The 25,972-nt window shown below is 43.4% G+C and overlaps 1 protein-coding gene across 4 annotated transcripts in view; it reads right to left on the reverse strand.

Annotated features, from left to right (window-relative positions):
• The window catches only part of LOC131196502 (uncharacterized), a 62,275-nt gene that overhangs the window by 19,224 nt on the left and 17,079 nt on the right, over positions 1-25,972 (reverse strand). The window contains exons 2-3 of one of the 4 annotated variants that reach the window (XM_058179286.1): positions 17,310-17,429; positions 13,796-13,927 (exon numbers count right to left, since the gene is read on the reverse strand). The exons of 1 other annotated variant lie outside the window; for it this stretch is intronic. In XM_058179286.1, coding sequence (XP_058035269.1) covers positions 13,796-13,892 — 97 coding nt within the window. In that variant the 5' untranslated portion in view covers positions 13,893-13,927; positions 17,310-17,429. Of the gene's footprint in view, positions 1-13,795; positions 13,928-17,309; positions 17,563-25,972 lie in introns of all 4 variants that reach the window. 2 more of the 4 variants (XM_058179284.1, XM_058179285.1) reach the window with 2 other exon arrangements.

Genomic DNA, 25,972 nt, shown 5'->3' on the forward strand with positions numbered 1-25,972 from the left:
TCGCATTTCCATCAAATTTCTCTGATATGGGGGGAATTTTTGGCTTTTTCCTTCCCCTGCGCGGCCTTGCTTGGTCAGCAGGTGGCGCCCGGCCCTCATCCAATTCAGCCTCCTCTGGGGAGAGAGTTTCCAGCCCTGGCTCTTCCGAAATCTCACCACCCTGGAAATCACCCTTAGCTGGCCCCTTTGTATTCTCTTCCTCCTCTTCTCCCTCCCACCTGGAGGACCGAATAGGGGATTCATACCTTTGGCGAGCTGCTTGCCTCACTTTCACTTCACGGAACAGACGTAAGGCTTCCTCCAACTGGAGCTTGTCCCTTATCTCTTGTTCTGTTTCCGAAAGTTTTTCTTTTCCTTTTTTCTTTTTCCTTTTAGTTACTCCAGAGGGAAGCTTTTCGGTGCTTGGTTTCCACCCTTCCTCTTCCAGTTTTAGTTGCTCTGCCCACCGAGCTCTGCAATCTTCCAGCTCAGGGTCGAAAGTGTCAGCAGAAATTCCTCCGGACGCCTCCCCCAGCTCAGCCGGCAGCAGGCCTTCCATCACATTTGGGTTTTCTCCCCCCTCGGTATTGCGATTGCAATCCTGGTTGGTAGACATGATGTGAGTTCCAGCTTAATGTCAGGCTACCTCCGACAGTAAATAGGAAAGAATTCACCTTGACTCCATTTGGAATGAAAACAAGTACTTTTACTTTTACAGTCTTGATAGCAGCCAAGCAAAGCTGGAACTGAGACAAAATATGGCAAACATATCATATCCCCCCAATTGTCCCTCCTCCTCCAGGAGGTCAGGCTGGTCTGGTCCAATGCCAACTCCTTCACGGCCCCTCGTGGTAATCTTCTTCCACAGGTCTCTGGATGTCAGTCAACTCAGGAATGCAGTGTCGGTTAGAAAAGCGCGCACTGATAACACTCAATCATTAATCATCCCTCCTCCCTGTTATGTCAGCCGACACTCTTAATAAGCTCCTTTCCCTTACCCCGGACGGTGGTATGATACATCTCATGATCTTAAGAGTTTATAATACAGAAATAAACATTTTACATTCTATCTACTGATATAATCATTTAAAAGTAAATGACGAGTGGAGTGGAGGCTGACAGTCGCGTTGGTGGATGACCTCTGGAGGGACAGGGACAGGGGGTGTTCCTCTGCCCTGGTCCTATTAGATCTCTCAACGGCTTTTGATACCATCGACCATGGTATCCTGCTGCACCGGTTGGAGGGACTGGGAGTGGGAGGCACCGTTTATCGGTGGTTCTCCTCCTATCTCTCCGACCGGTCACAGACGGTGTTGACAGGGGGGCAGAGGTCGACCGCGAGGCGCTTCACTTGTGGGGTACCTCAGGGGTCAATTCTATCGCCCCTCCTGTTCAACATCTACATGAAGCCGCTGAGCGAGGTCATCAGTGGTTTCGGGGTGAGTTATCATCTGTATGCTGACGATACGCAGCTGTACTTTTCCACCCCGGACCACCCCAACGAAGCTATCGAAGTGCTGTCCTGGTGTCGGGAAGCCATACGAGTCTGGATGGGGAGAAACAGACTGAAACTCAATCCCTCCAAGACGGAGTGGCTGTGGATGCCAGCACCCCGGTTCAGTCAGCTGCAGCTGCAGCTGGCTGTGGGGGGTGAGTTACTGGCCCCAACGGATAGGGTGCACAACTTGGGTGTCCTCTTGGATGGGCGGCTGTCGTTTGACGATCATTTGGCGGCCGTCTCCAAGAGGGCCTTCCACCAAGTACGCTTGGTGCGCCAGTTGCGCCCCTTCCTTGACCAGGATGCCTTATGCACGGTCACTCATGCCCTCGTCACCTCCCGCTTGGATTATTGCAATGCTCTCTACATGGGGCTGCCCTTGAAGTGCACCCGGAGGCTGCAGTTAGTCCAGAATGCAGCTGCGCAGGTAATAGTGGGAGCAACGAGTTGCTCCCATGTAACACCACTCCTGCGCAGTTTGCACTGGCTTCCTGTGGTATTCCGGGTGCGCTTTAAGATTTTGGTTACCACCTTTAAAGCGCTCCATGGCTTAGGGCTCGGGTACTTACGGGACCGCCTGCTGTTACCTTTTGCCTCCCACCGACCCGTACGCTCTCACAGAGAGGGCCTTCTCAGGGTGCCGTCCGCCAAACAATGTCGGCTGGCGGCCCCAGGGGTAGGGCCTTCTCTGTGGGAGCTCCTACGTTCTGGAACGAGCTTCCCCCTGGCTTACGTCAAGTGCCTGATCTTCGGACCTTTTGCCATGAGCTGAAAACGCACCTATTTATTCAAGCGAGACTGGCCTAAAATTTTATTGGGGTTATTTATATCTGATTTTAAATATTTGGCCTTTATAATAAGTTTTTTAGTTGAATGTTTTATTTTGTATATTTCTGTGTTTTTATATGGCTGTACACCACCCTGAGTCCTTAGAGAGATAGGGCGGTATAAAAATACGAATAAATAAAATAAATAAATAATAAATACATTTTAATTTTAATGTTTTAAATGGTTTTAAATTCGGCCACCTTATAATATGTTTGTTTTTAATTTCTTTTAATATTTATATTGTGATTTTTACTTGGCTGTACACCGCCCTGAGTCCTTTGGGAGAAGGGCGGTATAAAAATTGAATAAAATAAATAAATAAAAATAAATAAACTTAGGGAAGAAATTAAAGAGACTAATAAAAAAATTAGAGAAGATTTATTGATGGTTTTTCAAGGTTTGGCAAAAAATTTGGAAGTAATAGAGGATAAAGTGGAAGTAATTAGTCAAGCAAATCAGTATTTGGATAATAAGGTTGGAGAGCTCCAAAATAAAGTGGATAAAAATGAGGACCATGTAGTGGTATTGCAATATAGAGCGTTGGAGAAGGCTTTGAGAATTAAGGGTCTTCAAGACCGGAAGGAAGAAGATCTTAAAAAAGTTATATCAGAAGCCTTAGCTGAAATGTTAGGAATGGATCCTCGAGAAGTTGATTTTCAAATTGATAAGGTATATAGGGTTAATTCTTGGGTAGCGAGGCAGAAAAAGCTCCCAAGAGACACTGTAATTTATTTTTTGACTTCTACAATAAGAAATCAGATTTTGCAAGCTACATATCAAAAGAAATTGCAAATAGCAGAACAGGAGGTGTTGGTTTTGAAAGAGATCCCTGCTAAAATGTTAAAGGATAGAAGGGATTTTAGGTTTTTTACACAAGAGCTTAAGAAGCATCAAATTCAATATAGATGGGAGGTTCCAATTGGTTTAACAGTATTTTTTCAAGGCAGGAGATATCGAATTGATACTGAGTTGAAAGCAAAAGATTTTCTTTTTAATGTATTGAAAGTGGATGGAGAAACAGTGGATAAAAGTCTTCAAGAGAAACAGAGTGGGGAAGTTGAAACTGCACCTGTGATGTCAGTACCTCAAGAACAACCTCAAGAACAAAGAGTGACAAGGGGAGCTATTAGGCATAAGGAGATAGAGGAACGACTTCAAAGACAGGAACGGGATTCTACTACTGAAGCTGTGGGAGGAGCCAAGCCGAAGAGTGAGAGTCTTCAGCTAATTGCTCAGAAGCTTCAAGAGGCCAGTGATGGCAAATAAATTTTTGACATGGAATGTTAATGGTTTAAATTCAGCACAGAAAAGAAGAAAAATATTCCATTATTTGAAACAATTTAAAAATGATGTGATAGGTTTGCAAGAGACACATATAAAATTATCAGATCAGAAATATTTGATTAATTCGAAATTAGGTAAACATTTTGTTTCTTCTGCTCCGAATAAGAAAAATGGTATAGTTATAGATTTGAAGAAAAATATATCAGCTAAATTAATTGAAACGGACATTCAAGGAAGATATATTGCTATTGAATTGATTTTAGAAGGAAAAAAGATACTTGTGATTGGCATATATGCACCTAATCAACAACAAGAAAATTTTTATAAACTGTTACATGAAAAATTGACTCTTTGGGACTATAAAACATTTATTATATTAGGGGATTGGAATGGTGTAATGGACATTAGAAAAGATAAAAGAACTCTTTCTAAGAAAATTCCTACGCATGCAAAACTGCCTAAATCTTTTTTTGATTTGATGGAAGATTTTGAGTTGAAAGATATATGGAGAAGGCAGAATTTTGATGATAGAGATTATACTTATTTTTCGGATAGGCATCAATCTTTTTAACGTATTGATTTTATATTAATTACCAATGATTTGCTTTCTAGGGTTAGGAAAACAAAGATATTACCAAGGTGTTTAACTGATCATAGTCCGGTATGGATGGAGTTGCAATATGAAGGTGAAAGAAGATCATGGAGAATAAATGAAAATTTGTTTAGATATGAGGCTAATGTAAATCAATGTAAAAAACAAATGAAAGAATTTTTTGATTATAATTTGGGTAAGGGAACTTCGATAGAAATGGTGTGGGACACTAGCAAGGCCTTTATGAGAGGAAATTTGATATATATTAATAGTAGACAGAGGAGAAAATTACAAAAACAGCGTAGGGATTTAGAAGAGGAAATTCAGAGGAAACAACAATTATTGGTATATAATCCACATGATTTAAAAACTACTGAGGCGATAAAGATATTACAGAGTCAATTTAATATGTTAATGGCAGATCAGGTGGCAACCAACATACAATATGCTAAACATAATACTTTTTGTAATGCCAATAAATCAGGGAGGTGGTTGGCTTATATGTTAAGGAAAAGACAGAAAGCACGTACTATTGAAGGAATTGAATATAAGGGTAAAGTGAGATTTCAACGGGATAAAATTAAAAAAGCTTTCTTGGAATATTATACAAATTTATATTATTATTATTATTATTTATTATTATTATTTAAATTTCTATATGCCAAAGATACAATATTGAATATGGATATTGATAAATATTTGAAAGAATATAAGGTTAAAGGTTTAACTAATGAACAAAGGGAAGAGTTGAATCGGCCTATAACTTCTGAGGAAATTATTTTGGTAATAAAGCAATTAAAAGTAGGGAAATCCCCGGGCACAGATGGACTTACAGCAATATATTATAAAAAGTTACAGGATGAGATAGCTGGTCCACTTATGGAGTTATTTAATCAGATACTGATGGGAGGAGGAGTGTCACCATCATGGAGGACTACTTTTATTTCATTGATACCAAAAGAGGATCAGGATTGTACTAAGCCTGGGAATTATAGACCGATTTCACTCTTGAATAATGATTATAAGATTTTTGCGAAAATAATGGCAAATAGGTTAATGGAACCTGTACAACAAAGGATTCATACTGACCAGTCTGGTTTTATAAAAGGGAGACAAATGAGGAATAATGTTAGGCAGATAGTGAATTTATTGGAATATTTGGAAAAGAAAAATCAGATTCTGGCAGCGTTTATATTCTTGGATGCAGAGAAAGCTTTTGATCGTTTGCATTGGGAATTTTTATTTAAATTAACAGACAAAATGCAATTTGGAAATCGTTTTATACGAATACTTAGGGCAATTTATGGAGAGCAAACAGCTCAGATAATAATTAATGGTAGTTTGACAGATAGTTTTAAAATTGCGAAAGGAACAAGGCAGGGGTGTCCTTTATCACCTTTATTGTTTATTTTGTCTTTGGAACCTTTATTGGGTAAGATAAGGGAGTTAAGGGAGATAGAGGGTATTAGAATTAGAAGACATGAATACAAAGTTAGAGCATTTGCAGATGATTTGGTTGTTATGTTGACTCAGCCTATAAATTCGAGTGTATATTTGTTGGAAGTAATTAATCAATATGGAAGGGTCTCAGGGTTTAAAGTGAATCAAAATAAAACAAAAGTGTTAACCAAAAATATGATTAAGAACCAGAAAGAAAAACTAGAGGAAATAACAGGATTTGAAATTGTAAAAAAAATTAAATATTTAGGAGTCTTTCTTACTTCATCAAATGTAAAATTGTATAAGAATAATTATGATGTGTTATGGAAAAAAATTCAGAAGGAAATGAATACTTGGAAAAAATTACAATTATCTTTGTTGGGGAGAATAGCAGCTATAAAAATGAATGTGTCAGGCCTGGAAACCATATTAGACTTTAAGGTTCCAGACGCTGCCACTTTTTCCCCTGAGGGGAGGAGGGGGGGTTGAGGGGTATGGTAACATTCTTCAAGCGGTCAAGGTCGGATGGTGTTAACGTCTGCAGGAAGAGTGGCAAGAAGATATTCGAATGAACTGGAAGAACGTGGGACCATGTGACCATCAAAGGGGTCAGGGGGGTGGGACTCTTGGGGTTTGTATAACTGGGAAAAGAATCCCGAACTTCAGTTTTGGAATTGCACTCATCGTGTGCCAGTCTCCTCATGCTAGTAAAGAACTCTGGAAAAGAAATGTCTCTGAGTTTCTTTTACGCAGAAGAGGTATTTCTGGAACCTTGACATGATTCCAAAACTCTTAACTTTCTTTTGCTAACGGTACCCTCTCCTCCTCTCAGAGGGGGCCCGTTAGAGGGGTGCTGGGCCCCAGTCTCCGCAACCTCCACAGCGGTGCAAAGACCCAGTGAAGATGGAAGAGCAGCAAGTTGAAAGCGTAGAAGGAGCGCCGAAACATGAATCTAACGATTTAGTTGAAGTCACCTATTTCCCATCGGAGGAGAGGACTCGAAGCCCCGAAGTGGTAGAGCCTGCTTGTCAGCTTGGAGCACGGCCCAAGGACTCTGATTCATGGGTAAGCTGCCAGTCGGGAGAAAACATTTCCCCGGGGCGGAATGGAGAGCCCCCTCCCTCTTCTCAACCTCACTGGAGGACAGTAAAACCTGGAGAATCGGGAGAGTCACTGGATTGGGACCTGAGAAACCCCCTAAATCCCAGTCCCTATTAGACCTCCCTGAAACTTTTGAGCGTCTGGAAGTGAGGCCCCGCATAAGCTCAGCCCACCTACCTCGAAGGCCTTTAGCTCAGCCTAAATTCACCTTCCCTCCCACCAGAGAGAAAGAAATTACTGAAGCTCGAAGCTGTTCCGATGAACGTAGAAGGACCTCCCTTCCCTCTTTCGGATGGCAGGGAGTTCAGGCAGCACCAGGAGCTTGGGGGGAATCGCAACTCCCCCCTCCAATCGACCTTTCCCGCCAACAGAGGCCTACGCTGCCTCCAGCAGCTTCTATTCCTCCTGGCTGGGCATTTTATCCTGGACAAGGGTGGATCCAATACCAATGGCAACCAGCCAATTCAGCACCTTTCTTTCCTGGGGGCCCCACGCCGATGTTTGTTTCATCAGCTGAAGCATTTCAAGAACTTCCTTCTCAGCAGCCAGGGGGAATTCCACCCCCCTTTACAGCTCAACAACCAGCCACAACAGCAACGGCCCCGCCCCCGCAAATCCCTCTTCAGCCGCAAGCAGGCCAGCTAAACCCCCCTGCACCCCCTCCCCCAACCCCTCCCCCTTTCAAACCAACCTTTGATGGGAATCCACACCACCTGGCTTACTTTCTCAGCAGAATTGAGGCTTACGTTGAACAATATAGACATCAATACCCATCAGAAAGAAGCCTAATCAACGCCATCTCGGATGGTATGAATGTAGGGCTAGCCTCAGAGTGGATAGCTCAGCTATACAATGAACATGCACCAGAACTAAACAATGTTCACAGATTTATGGCACTGCTTTGCAACCGGTTTCAAGATGATGACCTAATTGCAGAATGTGAAACCTCCTTAAAAACAATGAAACAAGGTAACAAGCCGCTAAAACAATTTGTATGGGATTTCAGAAGAGTTGCTGGCAATCTTAGACATTGGCCAGAACAAATTATTCTCCACTACTTCAAAGACGCGATTGATCAAAACATCAGAAAGGCCTGCTCCACCAGAGGAATCCCAGAACAACTTAATGCCTGGTACAACGTGTCCATTGCTCTGGACAGAGAATTCAACCCCCTCCAAAGCCAATCACCAACTACAACTCCACAACGACCACCTACAAGATCCTCTCTCTCAAGACCAACCACACCCTCCACCTTTCAACCTTCAACAATAATCAAATGCTACCGTTGTGGAAAACTAGGACATCGGGCGTCAGTTTGCCTAGCCCCAATGCCCCTCCCACAGTATCGGCCACCAACTGCTACCCGACCACGCAACCCCCCTCAAAAGAATCCTAATACCAGTCGCTTTGCGAGACAAGCCATAGACCTCCCTCCTGACCTTCCGTCATCTGATTCGCCTCCCGACGACTCAAACCAAGCAGAAAACGACCCAATGGTGAGTGCACCTATTCCTCCTTTTGCCATCAAAGTAAACTTAATAATTCCAGGGGGAGGGGCCAAAAAAGTTTTAGACGCTATTGTGGACACAGGATGCACCAGATGCCTAATTTCAACCTCCACAGTCGCCCAACTCCATGTAAAAACATTTCCCTTGAAACACCCAATTAAATTCCACCAAGTAGATGGAACCTTGATTGGTGGCGTTCCAGCAACCCAAATCACACAACTGGTTCGCTTAGAAATTGGTGCCCATCATGAACTTATAAGATTCATAGTAATTCCCAAAATGTCAGAATCCATCATCCTGGGTTTAGCTTGGTTGGACAAATGGGAACCCACAATCAAATGGGAGGATGGATTCAGGAAAATTATATGGACTTTCGGACCCTTAGACCCAATACCCCCCACCCACAAAAAAAACCTTATCCAAAATGACCACCAGAGGGAACCAACAACCACCATATCCAAGCCATCTCTTAATGAACCCCGCATCCCTAAAGCATACATGGATTTATCAGACGTTTTTAGCGAGGATGAATGTAACCTCTTACCCCCCCACCGGCAAACTGATTGCGCAATTGAATTGCACCCAGGGGCAAAGTTACCGAAACCCAAAATGTACTCAATGACACCAGCAGAAATGTCTGAACTAAGAAAATACATTGACACTAACCTAGCCAGAGGGTTCATTGAACCAGCAAAATCACCTGTAGCTGCGCCTGTGCTATTTAAACAAAAGAAAGATGGTTCGCTTAGATTATGTATTGACTTCAAAAATATCAATGCGATTTGCATACAAAACACATACCCTTTACCACTTATGCACGATTTGTTGAACCACCTATCAAAAGGCAAAATTTTCACCAGATTGGATTTAAGGGAAGCCTATTACCGGGTCCGCATCAAAGAGGGTGATGAATGGAAAACGGCTTTCAACTGCCCCTTGGGTAGTTTCCAATACCGTGTCATGCCCTTTGGCCTCCAAGGGGCTCCAGCTGTTTTTATGCAACTAATTAATGAAACCCTGCACCCCCATCTCTACAATGGGGTTCTTGTCTACTTAGATGATATTCTTATCTACACAGACAATATGGAACAACACATCAAATTGGTCAGACAAGTTCTTAAAAAGCTCCTAGCCGCCAAGCTATATGTCAAACTTTCCAAATGCGAATTCCATAAGGAATCCCTGGACTACCTAGGTTACTGGATATCAAACAAAGTTATCGAAATGGACCCAGGCAAAGTAAAAGCAGTGTTGGACTGGCAACCGCCACGCACACGTAAGCAACTTCAAAGTTTCTTGGGATTCGCAAATTTTTACCACAAATTCATTCCTTCTTTCGCAGAAGTAGCTCTACCATTAACAGAATTACTAAAAACTGGGCCATTACCCACCAAACCCAAACCTAACCAACCCCTACCTTGGACGATGGACTGCCAACGTTCTTTGAACACCTGAAACGCCTCTTCTCGATGGAACCGATTCTTCAACACCCGGATCCAAATAAACCTTTTGTGGTCCAAGCTGATGCAAGTGATGTAGCAGTAGCCGCTGTCTTATTACAACGGAATACCGAGAACAACCTTATGCCCTGCGCGTACGTATCTAAAAAACTGACCGACACTGAACGCAGATGGGCAGTTTGGGAAAAAGAAGCCTTTGCGGTACTTTGGGCACTCCTCTCCTGGAGACACTTCCTTGAAGGGGCAAAAGAACCGTTCGAGGTGTGGACGGACCACAAAAACCTCGAATACTTAAAAAAACCCCGAAAGCTTTCTCCCAAACAAGTTCGATGGGCTCAGTTTTTCAAGTGCTTCCATTTCACCCTCAAATACATCCCAGGCGACCAAAATCTACTGGCTGACGCCCTATCTAGGAAACCACAATTTGACAGCCAACACGAAGAGGTGATACATGCGATGATCCCCGATAGCGAACCGGCCAGCCAAGCACTTACTCGACCGCGATCACGCCGCAGTACTAACATCCCACCAAATAAACTGCTAGCGGACTTAAAATCAGCACTAACTGACGATGCTTGGTTTAAAGAAAACTTCCCAGACCTCACCTTAAGGGATGGGATACCCTGGAAGGGCACCAAAATTTATGTACCCGTCGCTATGCGGTTGCCAATACTACAGAGAAGCCACGACTCTCGCCTAGGAGGTCACTTTGGATTTTTAAAAACTCTCCACTTGGCTAGAAGACAATTCTGGTGGCCGAAAATGAAATCAGATGTCGAAGACTATGTCAGGAGCTGTGCTACCTGCGCCACCATGAAGTCCAGACCAGGTAAACCCCCTGGACTCCTACAACCCGTAGCCGAACCCACCAGACCCTGGGAAGAGATTGCCATGGATTTTATTGTTGAACTCCCACCTAGTGGGGGAAATACAGTGATATGGACCGTAATGGACTTGTTCTCTAAACAGGCCCACTTCACTGCGTGCAGCGGATTGCCATCAGCTAGAAAATTAGCAAAGCTCTTCCTCAAACACATCTACAGACTGCATGGAGTCCTAAAAGGATAATATCCGACAGGGGTGTTCAATTCACAGCCAAGTTCTGGAGATAGTTCCTACGTTCCATTGGGTCGTCTCAAGGACTTAGTTCTGGATTCCATCCGGAGACTAACGGAGCGGCTGAAAAATTAAATTCGATGGTGGAATACATATGGTGTTACGTAAATTACCAACAAGAAAACTGGTCCGACTTGTTACCATTTGCTGAGGTTGCATATAATAATGCGGTACACAGCAGCACGGGGTTAACCCCTTTTCAAGTAACCAGCGGCATGGACTTCGTTCCAATGCCTGAACTCCCCGTGCAACCCCCCACTTCGGTTTCCCTAACAGACTGGATGAATTTGTTGAAGAAAGGTTGGGAAAACACAAAAAAGGCCTTAGCTGTGACAGCTCGGAATTACAAAGCCCAAGCTGACAAACACCGTTCCCTTCAACCCCCTTTTCGCATTGGAGATAAAGTCTTTTTGTCTACTAAGTATCTAAGATTAAGGATACCCAGCAGAAAATTCGGTCCAAAAGTTTTGGGTCCTTTCCCCATTATAAAAATTATTAATCCCGTTACTGTCCAACTCAAACTCCCTCGCATGTTGGGGAAAATACACCCGGTATTCCATACCAGCTTATTAAAACCTGCTAGACAGTCTAACCTGAGACCTCACCCTACCGCTCCCCCACCCCCCTTGATAATCCAAGGTGAAACCCACTATGAAATCAAGAAAATTCTTGACTCTAGACTCTACAGAGGTCAATTACAATACTTAGTCCACTGGAAGGGATACCCATTATCTGAATCTACTTGGGTCAAAAGTTGGAAAGTAAATGCTGACAATTTAATTAAACAATTTCACGACACTTTCCCTGACAAACCTAAGAAACCTCTTGGAGAGGGGAGGGGGGCGTAGAAGGGAATTGTGGACCACTGACACTCTTCTTTATCGACTCTTTGTTTTCTTTCCTAGGATATAGCTTCTTTTCCAAGGGGGGACGCCTGTCAGGCCTGGAAACCATATTAGACTTTAGGGTTCCAGACGCTGCCACATTTTTCCCCTGAGGGGAGGAGGGGGGGTTGAGGGGTATGGTAACATTCTTCAAGCCGGTCAAGGTCGGATGGTGTAAACGTCTGCAGGAAGAGTGGCAAGAAGATATTCAAATGAACTGGAAGAACGTGGGACCATGTGACCATCAAAGGGGTCAGGGGGGTGGGACTCTTGGGGTTTGTATAACTGGGAAAAGAATCCGGAACTTCAGTTTTGGAATTGCACTCATCATGTGCCAGTCTCCTCATGCTAGTAAAGAACTCTGGAAAAGAAATGTCTCTGAGTTTCTTTTATGCAGAAGAGGTATTTCTGGAACCTTGACAGAATGTTTTGCCTAAATTCTTGTTCTTGTTTCAGATGATACCAATAATTAAGAAAGACAAAAATTTGGAAGAATGGCAGATTGGAATTAATAAATTTATATGGGAAGGGAAAAAAGCGAGAGTCAAAATGAAAATAATGCAAGATATACAGGAAAGAGGAGGATTAAAAATGCCTAATGTAAAACTGTATTATGAAGCAGTTGTTCTTTCGGTAATAAGTGATTGGTTTAATTTGACGGAGGAAAGGATTTTGAATATAGAAGGTTATGATTTATTATATAGTTGGCATGCATATTTATTGTATGATAAGAAAGTAGATAAAGCTTTTAAGAATCATGTGCTGAGAATTTCTCTTCTGCGTGTCTGGAAAAAATATTATTATAAGTTAAATTATAAAATTCCCATATGGGCAAGTCCTCGGCATGCAGTAGAGAATATAAATATAGAACAGGAACAAGAAATGATTACTTATAAAGATCTTTTATACAATGAGAGGGAAAATCTACAATTAAAATCTTTGGATACATTAAAAGAAGAAGGGAGGAATTATACTTGGTTTCAATATGGACAGTTAAAGGCTAGATGGAAAGAAGATCAGAAAATTGGTATTATTCAAAATGAAGAAAATTTGGTTAAACAAATTAGAAATCAAACCCAGGGGCATATAAAGAGATTGTATACTGTGCTGATAGAAATAGATTCTGAAAGAGATTTAATAAAGGATTGTATGATAAAATGGGCACAGAATATTCAAGAACCAATAATGTTGGAAACATGGGAAAAAATTTGGGTTAGAAATGTTAAATTTACGCAAGCGCAGAATTTAAGGGAAAATTTTTATAAGATGTTTTATAGATGGCATTTAGATCCTAAGAAATTATCATGTATGTATCCAGATATGCAAGCGAAATGCTGGAGATGTAATTGTGATGATGCTACATATTTTCATGTATGGTGGACTTGTAAGAAAATTAAGTCTTTCTGGATAAGAATCTGGTGGATTATGCAAAATGTTCTGAAGAAGAAGATAAAGTTCCTACCGCAATTTTTTCTTTTGGGAATAACAACGGACGGTATAGTGATTGAGACTAAGTTGATTTTGAACTTAATAACAGCAGCAAGACTGTTGATTGGACAATATTGGAAGAAAAAGGAATTACCCACAATAGAAGAATGGATATTGAAAGTTTCCAATTTGGCTGAGATGGCTAAAATTTCAGCCTTCTTGAAAGACAGTACTCAAGAAAAATATTTAAATGAATGGAAGAACTGGATTGATTATATTCAAAATAGATATCAGATTAAGAAATTTCGGATTGCCTTTGAATGAAGGATGTTGTTTTTGATTTTAATGGAAGAAGTCAGGTTATGTGGGAGAGAAGGATTATAATTGTGTTAGATTTTAAAAATTTAATGTATGACTGTTTGTTTAATGAACTATACCTTGTGTTTGCTCTGAGAAGTCGGGGGGTGGGGAGGGGGTTTTGGAGGGAGGGGGGAAGGTGGGGGAGGGGGAAAATTTAATTGTTGTTCTAAAACTTTTTCAATAAAAAAAAAAACACAACTCTGTTCCTGGGCTTAGCCTGTGCATTGATGGCTGTGCCTGTCTTCGTCCCTTTCTCCCTCCCTCCTCCCCTCTCTCCCTCCTCCCCTCCCCACATCAGCCTCTCCTCCAGCTCCTACCTGGAATGAGGGCATCCTTGCGGCAGTCGTACAACGTCCCCAGCTGGAAGGGGTGGCCCAGGGCTGCTATCTCTATGGTGTCCTCTTCCAGGGCCATGTTGGGCTCCTACAATTGAAGATGCTTCTGCTGTCCTATAAGAGAGGAGAAACATCTGGAGGAGGCAAATACTGACAGTTGAGTCTGTGAGGGGATGCAGGATGTGGGCACAAGCCACATTCCCCCCACTGATGGAGGTCCACATTCTGGGTTGGCTGAGAAAGGAACGCTCCACAGAGACCCTTGGGGTAGGAGCAGCGGGCACAGCACACAGCTGGTGGGAGTGCAGAAGTCTTCGTGGGGCCAAAATTGGCAACCCCTCGGGCAGAGGTTATTTTAATCTTGTCCTTTTAATAGTATCTTTGTCCTTCTGGTCTTACTCTTTCAGGTGGGAGTTACAATGTTTTGCAATTCCTCTCTTCACCAGAGGAGGGCGATGCAGGGGCTTGTGACTCTATTTCCCCATAGAGAAAAAGCTGCTTTGGTTTTGGTGTTAGGGATTCTTGGGGATTCTTGGGGAATGGGTGCAGGGAGTGTATCCAGCATGGCTGCACAAAGATCCCTCCAATAAACTAAAGGACAAAAAGGACAAATACAAAAAATGGAAAGAGGGACACATAATTAAAGCAGTATATCAGCAGGTAGCCAAAACCTATAAAGACAAAGTCAGGAAAGCAAAGGCTCAGAATGAACAAAGACTTGCAACAAAAGTCAAAGATAATTTTTAAAAAAGTTTATTTCAACATATAAATAACGTTTTAGCAGATGTTAAAGTAAATTTAAAGTTAAACCAACTCTAAATTTTCCTTTTAAACTGGTCTTAAAAATTGTACTAACTGTCTTTACTTTGGCTGTAAACCACCCTGAGTCCTTTAGGAGAAGGGCGGTATAGAAATTGAAACAATAAATAAATAAATAAATAAATTGGTTTAATTTAATACAATTAGAGAAATGGATAAAGTGGAAGAAAGATTAGAGGAGAAAGATATACAGTTGACAAAATTTGAAATGATTATAAAAGAATGTGAGGTGAATGAAGAATATATAGGTAAAGGAAGAATTGTGGAAATATATAGAATAATAATTGAATTAGAAGAGCAGGTAAAAGGTTTAAAATTAACTTGGGAATCAGATTTAGGAGAAATAAATGACAAAAATTGGAAAAATATTTGGAGTAGACAAGTATATAAGAATATGTCAACTAAATTAAGGAAAATGGATATAAAGTGATATGGAGGTGGTACATAAACTAAATGAAATAGATGTAAATAGTAAATATACAAATATAAGCTGGAGGTGCAAGAAAGAGGTTGGAACATATACACACATGTGGTAGGGTTGTGATAGTGCACAAAAAATATGGGACATGGTATTTAGAGAAATTAGAGCACTTTTGAATGTAAATTTAGACATGTCACCAAGAATTGCATTATTGTTGCTGGTGGAACAACGGGATATAAATGAAAGAAAAAAATGATTGTAAACTTGATAATGGCAGCTAGATTAGTGATGGCTAAATACTGGGGACGAAATTGGGACATTCAAAGTAATAAATGAAATTTGGAGCATGGCAATAAATGATAAATTAACAACAGAAATTAAATTTAAAAAAGGAATGATTAAAGCAAACAATTATAATGAAATATGGGGAGATTTTATAAAATCAGTGTTGGTGGAAGGAAAAGGGAATAAACCTACTCAAGAATATATGCTGTTTTGGAGGGGATAAGGGCACATTTAGAATATATTGTAAAGAAATATAGAGAAAAAGAAATATAATTCTATTTCTCTATTTTTTCGCTGTCATGGAATTAGAAAAATGGTTAAAAGTTTGGGAGAGAAACTACAAACTGACAATGGCCGCAGCATATAAAGAAAACCTTTACAAAATGTTCTACAGGTGGCATTTGCCGCCAACAAGATTAGCCAAAACGTATAAGAACTCCTCCGCCATTTGTTGGAAATGCAACCAGGCTCCGGCATCACATGTGGTGGGAATATAAGAAAGCAAGGAGTTACTAGGAGAAAATTCATAAATGGCTAGAAATGATAACAGAGCAACATATAGAGTTCAGACCAGAGACGTGCCTCTGAGGTATATTGTCGGAAAGTTATGACAAAGCAACCGTCTACTTAGTGTTACATATGTTGACGGCATCTAGAATTACATATGCTAAATATTGGAAAAATGTGAACACCCCACCAGATGATGACATAATTAGGAAAATTTGGGATTGTGCAGAAATGGACAGATTAACTTTAAAGTTAAAGATAAAGAAGACTCAAAATATTGCAGGATGTGGAATAAATTTTATGAATTTATTCTGCATTTTTGTAAGGAGAAGCCGTGTGGAGTTAGCCTTTGCCAGGAACAATTGTTTGCTTTGGCTTATGTTCCCCTGGCTTCGACTCCTGGCTTTTGCCTTGCCTGGCTGGGAAGACTGTTGTCCGCCTTTTGTCTTGGACCTGGCCCTGCTCGTGCGGACTGCTTTCGGACTCTGCTTCACTGGGCCCTCGGAACTGCTTCTTCCCTGGGACTTTCTTGCCCTCAGGACCCCCCTTGTCTTGTGTCTGGACTCTGCCTTGTGGAGTGGACTTGGAACCCTGGACCTTGCCCTGTGAGTGGGCTCCTCCTCTGCAGGCGTTCTTCCTACTATAGAGGCTGTTGTTTGGGGGATGGAGGGTAGCTGCCGTCAGGGTAGCATGGAGACGGAGCCCTACTGGTCATCGGAGGGCCGTTGGCTGGATGGTTTGTGGAGAGACATAAAGGTCTTTCTAGACCTTTGCCTTGCCTTGACCACCTGGGTCACAGCAGACGCCCTCTGCCCATCAGCCAGAAGCCTTCAGGGAAGGAGGAGGATGAATGAAGCTATTTCCTCTTTGGAAGGTGCAATTGGAGCCTCCAGGCAGGAACACACCCACCTGCGCTCCCCCTCCTGCATTGGGGAGGGGGCAAATCCCCACAGGAGGGCCAGAATTTGGCATCTCAATGGAAGAGAGCTCCGATTGGATGGGAGGGGTTGGACGAAGGTGTCTTCTCCCTGCACTCAATTGCAGCTCTCTCCTTGTCTGGCTACCTGGGCAAAACTCAGCAGCCTTCAGAAAAGCAGCAACCCCCCCCCCATCAAATGACCTGAAATCCCCCCCCCAAATACTGGTGCTTCTGTGCCACACCCTGCTTTTCCCTCCCCCTCCCTCCTCCACATCCAGTTGCCCTTCCTAACAAGGAAGGTGGGATCCTGAGGGTCTCAGCTGCTAATCCCCCTCTGATTTCCTTTCCTAATATTGGGGTCTCCGCCGTCCCAGCCACCCATCAGCCTCTCCCACAGATGAGGAATCACTTCTTCTGGTGTAAAAGGAGCAGCTCCTTGACCTGCTCTCCACCAATGCCCAGGAGGAGCCCTGCTCTCACCCTGTTTGACTCCCCTGACCCATGAAATGCCAGTTTGGGGGTCTCGGTGCTTCTGGGGGCCTCACCTGGTGGGAGGGAATCAGGAATCCCCGGTGGCAGGTGGATGTGCTGCTCTCCTTCACTGCTTCTCTGCCAGATCTCCTTGTCCTTTGAACTGCCGGTGGAGTTTATGATGGTAACAGAGTCTAGAGATTGTAATTTCAAGCAATTAGCATATCCTGCTGCATCGCATCAGCTCTTCCGGTTTTTCTATCCTAAAAAGAGTCTCTGAAATGGGGACAACTTTTTCTCTCCATTCTTGAAGGTCTCCTTCAGTGTCTGGAAAGGACAAATATAAAAAGTGGAAAGGGGCAAATAACTAAGGCAGAATATGAGCAAATAGCCCGAGCCTGTAAAGATGAAGTGAGGAAAGCTAAGGCTCACAATGAACAAAGGCTAGCGACAAAAGTAAAAAATAATAAAAAAAGCTTCTTCCAACATGTTAAAAACAAGAAAAAAGTCAAGGAAACAATTGGCCCATTGCTGGGAGAAAGTGGCAAGAAGATGACAAGCAACAGGGAGAAAGCAGATCTACTTAACTCATTTTTTGCATCTGTCTTTACACAAAAGGAAAAAACAATCCAACCTATCAAAAACAGCACTACAAAAAACAGATTAGAAACACAAGTTAAAATAGGGAAGAAAATGGTAAGTGAACACCTGTCTACCCTAGACGAGTTCAAATCACCAGGACCGGATGGATTACACCCCAAGGTTCTGAAGGAACTGGCAGAGGTGATCTCAGAACCACTGAACTATATCTTTCAAAGATCCTGGAGCACAGGGCAGCTGCCAGAGGACTGGAAAAGAGCTGATGTAGTTCCCATCTTCAAAAAAGAAAAAAACAGATCCAGGAAACTACAGACCTATCAGTCTGACCTCAATACCGGGGAAGATTCTGGAAAAGATAATCAAGCAACGAATCACCGAACACCTAGAAGCAAACAAAGTAATAACCAAAAGCCAACATGGGTTTGTCAAAAACAGATCATGCCAGACTAATCTTATCGCATTCTTTGACAAAATGACAAAATTAGTAGACCAGAGGAATGCTGTTGATATAATTTACTTGGACTTCAGTAAAGCATTTGATAAAGTAGACCATAACCTACTACTAGATAAAGTAGAAAATGTGGGTTAGACAGCACCACCACCAGATGGATTCGTAACTGGCTGACCAACCGCACTCAACGTGTAGTCCTCAACGGAACTACATCCACATGGAGGAAGTATGCAGTGGAGTACCCCAAGGCTCTGTTTTAGGCCCAGTACTCTTCAACATCTTCATCAATGACTTGGACGAGGGATAGATGGGGAACTCATCAAATTTGCAGATGACACCAAGCTGGCAGGAATAGCCAACACTCCAGAAGATAGGCTCAAGTTACAGAAAGATCTTGACAGACTTGAACATTGGCGCTATCTAACAAAATGAAATTCAACAGTGAAAAAGTAAGGTTCTACATTTAGGCCAAAAACAAAATGCACCAGTACCGTATATGTGGTACCTTGCTCAATAGTAGTACCTGTGAGAGGGATCTTGGAGTCCTAGTGGATAACCATCTAGATATGAGCCAGCAGTGTGCAGCAGCTGTTAAAAAGCCAACACAGTTCTGGGCTGCATAAACAGAGGATAGAATCAAGATCACGTGAAGTGCTAGTACCACTTTATAATGCCTTGGTAAGGCCACACTTGGAATATTGCATCCAGTTTTGGTCACGATGTAAAAAGATGTTGAGACTCTAGAAAGAGTGCAGAGAAGAGCAACAAAGATGATTAGGGACTGGAGGATAAAACATATGAAGAACGGTTGCAGGAACTGGGTATGTCTAGTTTAACAAAAGAAGGACTAGGGGACATGATAGCAGTGTTCCAATATCTCAGGGGCTGCCACAGAGAAGTGGGAGTTGGGCTGTTCTCCAGAGCACCTGAGGTAGAACAAGAAGCAATGGGTGGAAACTGATCAAGGAAAGAAGCAACTTAGAACTAAGGAGAAATTTCCTGACAGTTAGAACAATTAATAAGTGGAACGACTTGCCTGCAGAAGTTGTGAATGCTCCAACACTGGAAATTTTTAAGAAAATGTTGGATAACCATCTGACTGAGATGGTGTAGGGTTTCCTGCCTGGGCAGGGGGTTGGACTAGAAGGCCTCCAAGGTCCCTTCCAACTCTGATGTTATGTTATGTTATGTTATGTCTGCTCCAGCCTGGGAGGTTGAGGGAGAGGAGGGGGGAAGTGGAGGGTCTTCCTCAAAGCAGGGGACTTCTGAGAAGCCCCCCACCTGCCCTACCCTCAACCTCTAGCAAGAGGGGGGAGCAGCTCCAAAGGCTGGACCACCACTCTGCACTTCCAGTCCTGGGTCCAAGACTCAGCCTGGGAATTGTAAAGTATCGTCTTCTGCTTTATTTTATTTATTTTTTTATTATTTGATTTTGTCACAACAGTATATACAATCATCAACTAAAGAATAATTCATCATGAGAGAAAAAGTATATATAAGTAAAAGTATGCATATAATACTATAATGAAGAGAACAATAGGACAGGAACGGTAGGCACTCTTGTGCTCTTATGCAACCCCTTACAGACCTCTTAGGAGTGGAGTGAGGTCAATAGTAGACAGTTTTTGGTTGAAGCTTTGGGGATTTTGGGAAGAGACCACAGAGTCAGGTAGTGTGTTCCAAGTATTAACAACTCTGTTACTGAAGTCATTTTTTCTGCAATCAAGATTGGAGTGGTTAACATTAAATTTAAATCTATTGTGTGCTCGTGTATTGTTGCGGTTGAAGCTGAAGTAGTCTTTTACAGGGAGGATACTGCAATAGATGATTCTGTGTGTTCATCTTCAGTGAACACACAGTGTTCACTTCACTTCAGTGAAACTTCAGTGAAGTTTATCTTCAGTGCGTTCAGAAAACGAAAGAGGAAGGACCAGGAAAAAATACCTTTTGTTAAGTTCGGGAAGTAACGAGGCTGGAGACCAGGGTAGTGACAACAGCTCTTTAATATAGGGTGAACCCAGCAACAGGCTGGGGGAAAAACCTCTCCTTTTATACAGTTCTGCTGGAGGCTTCGTCCAATCAGCAACGTGCTGATTTCCCGCTCAAATATTTAAAGGCACAACTGTTAATACATAACACTCCTCCCCTCCCAGAAAACACTTGGTCTTATTTACATATTTATTTACATGTTATTTTTCGACGTAGTCACGCAAATAACCTGGGCGTCTCCTAGTTCTTTCTGACCTGCGGTTCAGTTCTGGGTGGTGTTTGAGCTGGTCGGAGGCTGTTTCTCCTCCAGCTCTTTCTCTGGGCCATCGGGCTCTGGATTATTAGCCGACTCTTTTCTTGGCCATCCGGCTTTGGATTAATTTTGGGATTTTCCTTGCTGTTTCCTCGGGACCTGATGGCGTCGCTGGAACTCTGGGACCTCAGCTAAGTCTTGCGCCTCCCGGGTCATTGTCAGCTGTGGATTCAAAGTGGTATTGGTCATTTCCTGTCTCTGTTGGTTGGTTTGGTCAGTTATTCGTTTCCTTAACTGGTCTATGTGGCGCCCGCCAGTTGTCTGGTAGCTCTACCACATACGATTTTGGCCCTGTTATTCTTGTTACTTGTCCTGCGAGCCAACTAGGGCCGTCCCCATAGTTCGGGCCCACACCCGGTCGCCTATGCTCATTTCCTTGTTTTTCTATCTCCCCTTGTAACCTCGGGTGTGTAATGGGGGTTCAAGCGTCAAGTGGGCACGGAGTTTCGTCCCATTAGCAATTCGCTGGGCTTTTCCCAGTGGCTGTGCTTGGGGTTCTATGCTGGGACTAGGAAAAAGTCTATTTTGTTTGCCAGTCACCTGGCTTGAGCCTGGACAATGCCTCCTTAGCGCTCCGGACGGAGCGCTCTGCAAGGCCATTCGGCAGGGTGGAAAGGTGCAGAGAGGGCATGTCGGATGCCTTCCTCTGCCAGGTACTCTTCAAACTGGGCTGCCGTGGTGGGGCCCATTGTAGCCGGACACCAGAGTGTCCGGCAACCCGTGATTGCGAATAGGTGGCGCAGGGTTGCGATTACTGTTTCGGCTGTGGTGGACTTCATAAGTATGATCTCTAACCATTTGGAAAATCGTCCACCACCACTAGGAACGTTTGGCCGTGAAAGGGGCCAGCAAAGTCAATGTGGATTCTTGACCAAGGCCCTTGGGGCTTTTCCCATTCTCTGACTGGGGCTGTTGGAGGTAGCGGTCTGGACTCTTGGCAAGCTTGGCATTTCCCTACCCTCTCAGCAATCTCTGCGTCCATGAGTGGCCACCATACATAGCTCCTAGCTAACCCCTTCATCCTCACGATGCCTGGGTGACCCTCGTGGAGGAGGTCCAATACCTTGCCCCTTAACTTAACAGGAATTGTGCGATCACCCCATAACAGGCACCCCCTTGAGGCGAGAGCTCATCACGTTTCTTAACAAATTCTTTGAACCGTTACGGCGCGTGGGCCACCCTCTCTGTACCCAACCGGTACAGTCCTTAACACAATGTCGGTATGATGCAGCCACTTCCTTTGATGTGACTGGGCCAGAGTCCAACGAGTCAATAAGGAGGATGGGTGTCCCGGAGTGGGATCTTTCCCCGGCAGTGGGCATCGGCTCAAAGCGTCTGCATGCCCACTTCTTTCGGTCGATGCTGCAGCTTGTATGAGTAAGCGGCTAAAATATAGTCCATCGAGTCAAGCGTGGCGACAGTGCCACAGGTGTTGGCGATCGCCAGCCAGTAGTCCCAATAACGGTCTGTGGTCAGTCACAATTTCAAAATTCCGCCCAAAGACATACTCATGGAATTTTTTGACCCCTGATACAATGGCTAATGCTTCTTTGTCTAATTGGCTGGAGTTCCTCTCTGGGGATGACATTGTTCTAGAGTAGAACGCTATAGGGGCTTCTGTGCCGTTTGAAGTCTATGGCTGAGTACAGCCCCACCCCATAAGGTGACGCATCGAAACCAGCACTAGGGTAGTGAGTCGTGATATTGGATGAGCAGGCTATCACTTGAGAGCAGGTTCTTGACTGCTTCAAAGCCCTATTTTCTGACTTTCCCAAGACCAAACAGTATTTTTCCCTAAGAGCCTATGCAGCGGTTCCATAGCAGTTGCTTTGTTCTTTAAAAAGACCGCGTAAAAATTAATCCAGGAATGCCTGCAGCTCTGCTTTGTTTTTGGGCGCTGGAGCCTTCCTAATTGCCTTAACCTTGCTCTCAGTAGGGTGAATTCCTTTCTTGTCTATCCGGTAGCCCAAAAAATCGACCGATTCGACCCCTATCTGACATTTATTTGTCTTGACCTTTAATCCGGCTGTCCGGAAAATGCTCAAGACCTTTCTTAACGCTCCCCAATTCCTCCATGTTTTCCTGAAATTAGGACATCATCGAAGTAGGAACTACCCTGGAGCCCTTGCAGTAAGCGTTCCATCAGGTTTTGGAACAGCCCTGGTGCCACCTAACTAAATTGCAATGGTGCACTTGAATGCCCCCTGTGCGTCAATCGTTTGGGCTTGACTGTGCGGGCGTCTACTGGCAGTTGTTGGTAGGCTTGGGCCAAGTCTAACTTTGCAAAGACTTGCCCTTGCCCCAAGAGTGCAATAAGTGTTGCACTCAGGAACCGGGTCACAGCTTTCTGTAAGGCCTTGTTAAGCGTCGCCTTGTAGTCAGCGCAAATTCTAATTGACCCGTCCGGTTTAATGGGGTGACGATTGGCGTCTCCACTGCGTGATCGACTGGCACCAAAATCCCTGATTTATGAGCTTGTCCAGCTCCTTATCGATTTTTGGTTTTAGGGCAAAGGACTCTCGCCTTAAGCCTAATGGGGGCTACCTGGGGTCTAAGTTGAAGGAAATAGGGGTCCCCTTGTACTTGCCCAGGCAGTCCTTGAAGACATCTTGAACTCGTTAAAGAGAATGTCTCTCAAATTGCAGTCACTTCTGTAGATGCCAGTCACTCCCATGCCCAGGGCACGAAACCAGTCTAGTCCCAACAGACTGGGCAGAGTTCCTTCGACGATCGTGATGGGCAGGGTCTTTTGTGAGGGCCGTGCTCGACTCGGACGGAGGTGGTCCCTCGAACAGGATGCGATTCCCTGGTAGTCGTGTACTCGTAGCTGTGCTTGCAGATGGCGCTTGACGGACGGCAGCGACTTGCCAGAGTGTCCCAGGACATGATGGTGATCGCTGATCCCGTATCTACTTCAAGCCTGCCGTACTCCCTCGATCTTGGGCTTTGTGAAAATTTTCTTTCCACTTTGGTTGAGGCGCGCCTATAATGACAGTCGTTTGGTTAGACTTGGCGCCTTTCTTGTTTGAACCAATCGCGGGCCGCCTTTCCGGTTCCGCGTTTGATTGGCGATTTGAATTTTCGGCGGAAGGTTGGGCGCTCTGACAAAATGACAAAATTAGTAGACCAGAGGAATGCTGTTGATATAATTTACTTGGACTTCAGTAAAGCATTTGATAAAGTAGACCATAACCTACTACTAGATAAAGTAGAAAATGTGGGTTAGACAGCACCACCACCAGATGGATTCGTAACTGGCTGACCAACGCACTCAACGTGTAGTCCTCAACGGAACTACATCCACATGGAGGAAGTATGCAGTGAGTACCCCAAGGCTCTGTTTTAGGCCCAGTACTCTTCAACATCTTCATCAATGACTTGGACGAGGGATAGATGGGAACTCATCAAATTTGCAGATGACACCAAGCTGGCAGGAATAGCCAACACTCCAGAAGATAGGCTCAAGTTACAGAAAGATCTTGACAGACTTGAACATTGGGCGCTATCTAACAAAATGAAATTCAACAGTGAAAAAGTAAGGTTCTACATTTAGGCCAAAAAACAAAATGCACCAGTACCGTATATGTGGTACCTTGCTCAATAGTAGTACCTGTGAGAGGGATCTTGGAGTCCTAGTGGATAACCATCTAGATATGAGCCAGCAGTGTGCAGCAGCTGTTAAAAAGCCAACACAGTTCTGGGCTGCATAAACAGAGGATAGAATCAAGATCACGTGAAGTGCTAGTACCACTTTATAATGCCCTGGTAAGGCCACACTTGGAATATTGCATCCAGTTTTGGTCACCACAATGTAAAAAAGATGTAAAAATGTGGAGACTCTACAAAGAGTGCAGAGAAGAGCAACAAAGATGATTAGGGGACTGGAGGATAAAACATATGAAGAACGGTTGCAGGAACTGGGTATGTCTAGTTTAACAAAAAGAAGGACTAGGGGAGACATGATAGCAGTGTTCCAATATCTCAGGGGCTGCCACAGAGAAGTGGGAGTTGGGCTGTTCTCCAGAGCACCTGAGGGTAGAACAAGAAGCAATGGGTGGAAACTGATCAAGGAAAGAAGCAACTTAGAACTAAGGAGAAATTTCCTGACAGTTAGAACAATTAATAAGTGGAACGACTTGCCTGCAGAAGTTGTGAATGCTCCAACACTGGAAATTTTTAAGAAAATGTTGGATAACCATCTGACTGAGATGGTGTAGGGTTTCCTGCCTGGGCAGGGGGTTGGACTAGAAGGCCTCCAAGGTCCCTTCCAACTCTGATGTTATGTTATGTTATGTTATGTCTGCTCCAGCCTGGGAGGTTGAGGGAGAGGAGGGGGGAAGTGGAGGGTCTTCCTCAAAGCAGGGGACTTCTGAGAAGCCCCTCACCTGCCCTACCCTCAACCTCTAGCAAGAGGGGGGAGCAGCTCCAAAGGCTGGACCACCACTCTGCACTTCCAGTCCTGGGTCCAAGACTCAGCCTGGGAATTGTAAAGTATCGTCTTCTGCTTTATTTTATTTATTTTTTTATTATTTGATTTTGTCACAACAGTATATACAATCATCAACTAAAGAATAATTCATCATGAGAGAAAAAGTATATATAAGTAAAAGTATGCATATAATACTATAATGAAGAGAACAATAGGACAGGAACGGTAGGCACTCTTGTGCTCTTATGCAACCCCTTACAGACCTCTTAGGAGTGGAGTGAGGTCAATAGTAGACAGTTTTTGGTTGAAGCTTTGGGGATTTTGGGAAGAGACCACAGAGTCAGGTAGTGTGTTCCAAGTATTAACAACTCTGTTACTGAAGTCATTTTTTCTGCAATCAAGATTGGAGTGGTTAACATTAAATTTAAATCTATTGTGTGCTCGTGTATTGTTGCGGTTGAAGCTGAAGTAGTCTTTTACAGGGAGGATACTGCAATAGATGATTCTGTGTGTTCATCTTCAGTGAACACACAGTGTTCACTTCACTTCAGTGAAACTTCAGTGAAGTTTATCTTCAGTGCGTTCAGAAAACGAAAGAGGAAGGACCAGGAAAAAATACCTTTCACCTGCTCTTTTCAAGCAGCCTTTCTATTTAATTATTTATTTAAGTCTCTTTACTTTGGAAGAAGAAAAAAAAACAGGAAATGTGTTTGAGAAATGAGTTCCACAACCGTCCAGCAGAGGGAAGCAAAGACCTCTATTGGTACTTCACTCCGCAGCTGTTTCCCCAACTGGACAGCTTTAAGCCTTGTGGACTTCAACTCCCAGCAGTCCAGAGCCTGCTATGCTACCTGAGGAATTCTGGGAGTTGATGTTCACAAGGCTTAAAGTTGCCGAGTTTGGAGACCCTCTGATCTGTAGAGCTGCTTCTTTTCTTTTCTTTTTATTTATTTAT

This window comes from Ahaetulla prasina, chromosome 4 (assembly GCF_028640845.1).
Source record: "Ahaetulla prasina isolate Xishuangbanna chromosome 4, ASM2864084v1, whole genome shotgun sequence".
Taxonomy (NCBI): domain Eukaryota; kingdom Metazoa; phylum Chordata; class Lepidosauria; order Squamata; family Colubridae; genus Ahaetulla; species Ahaetulla prasina.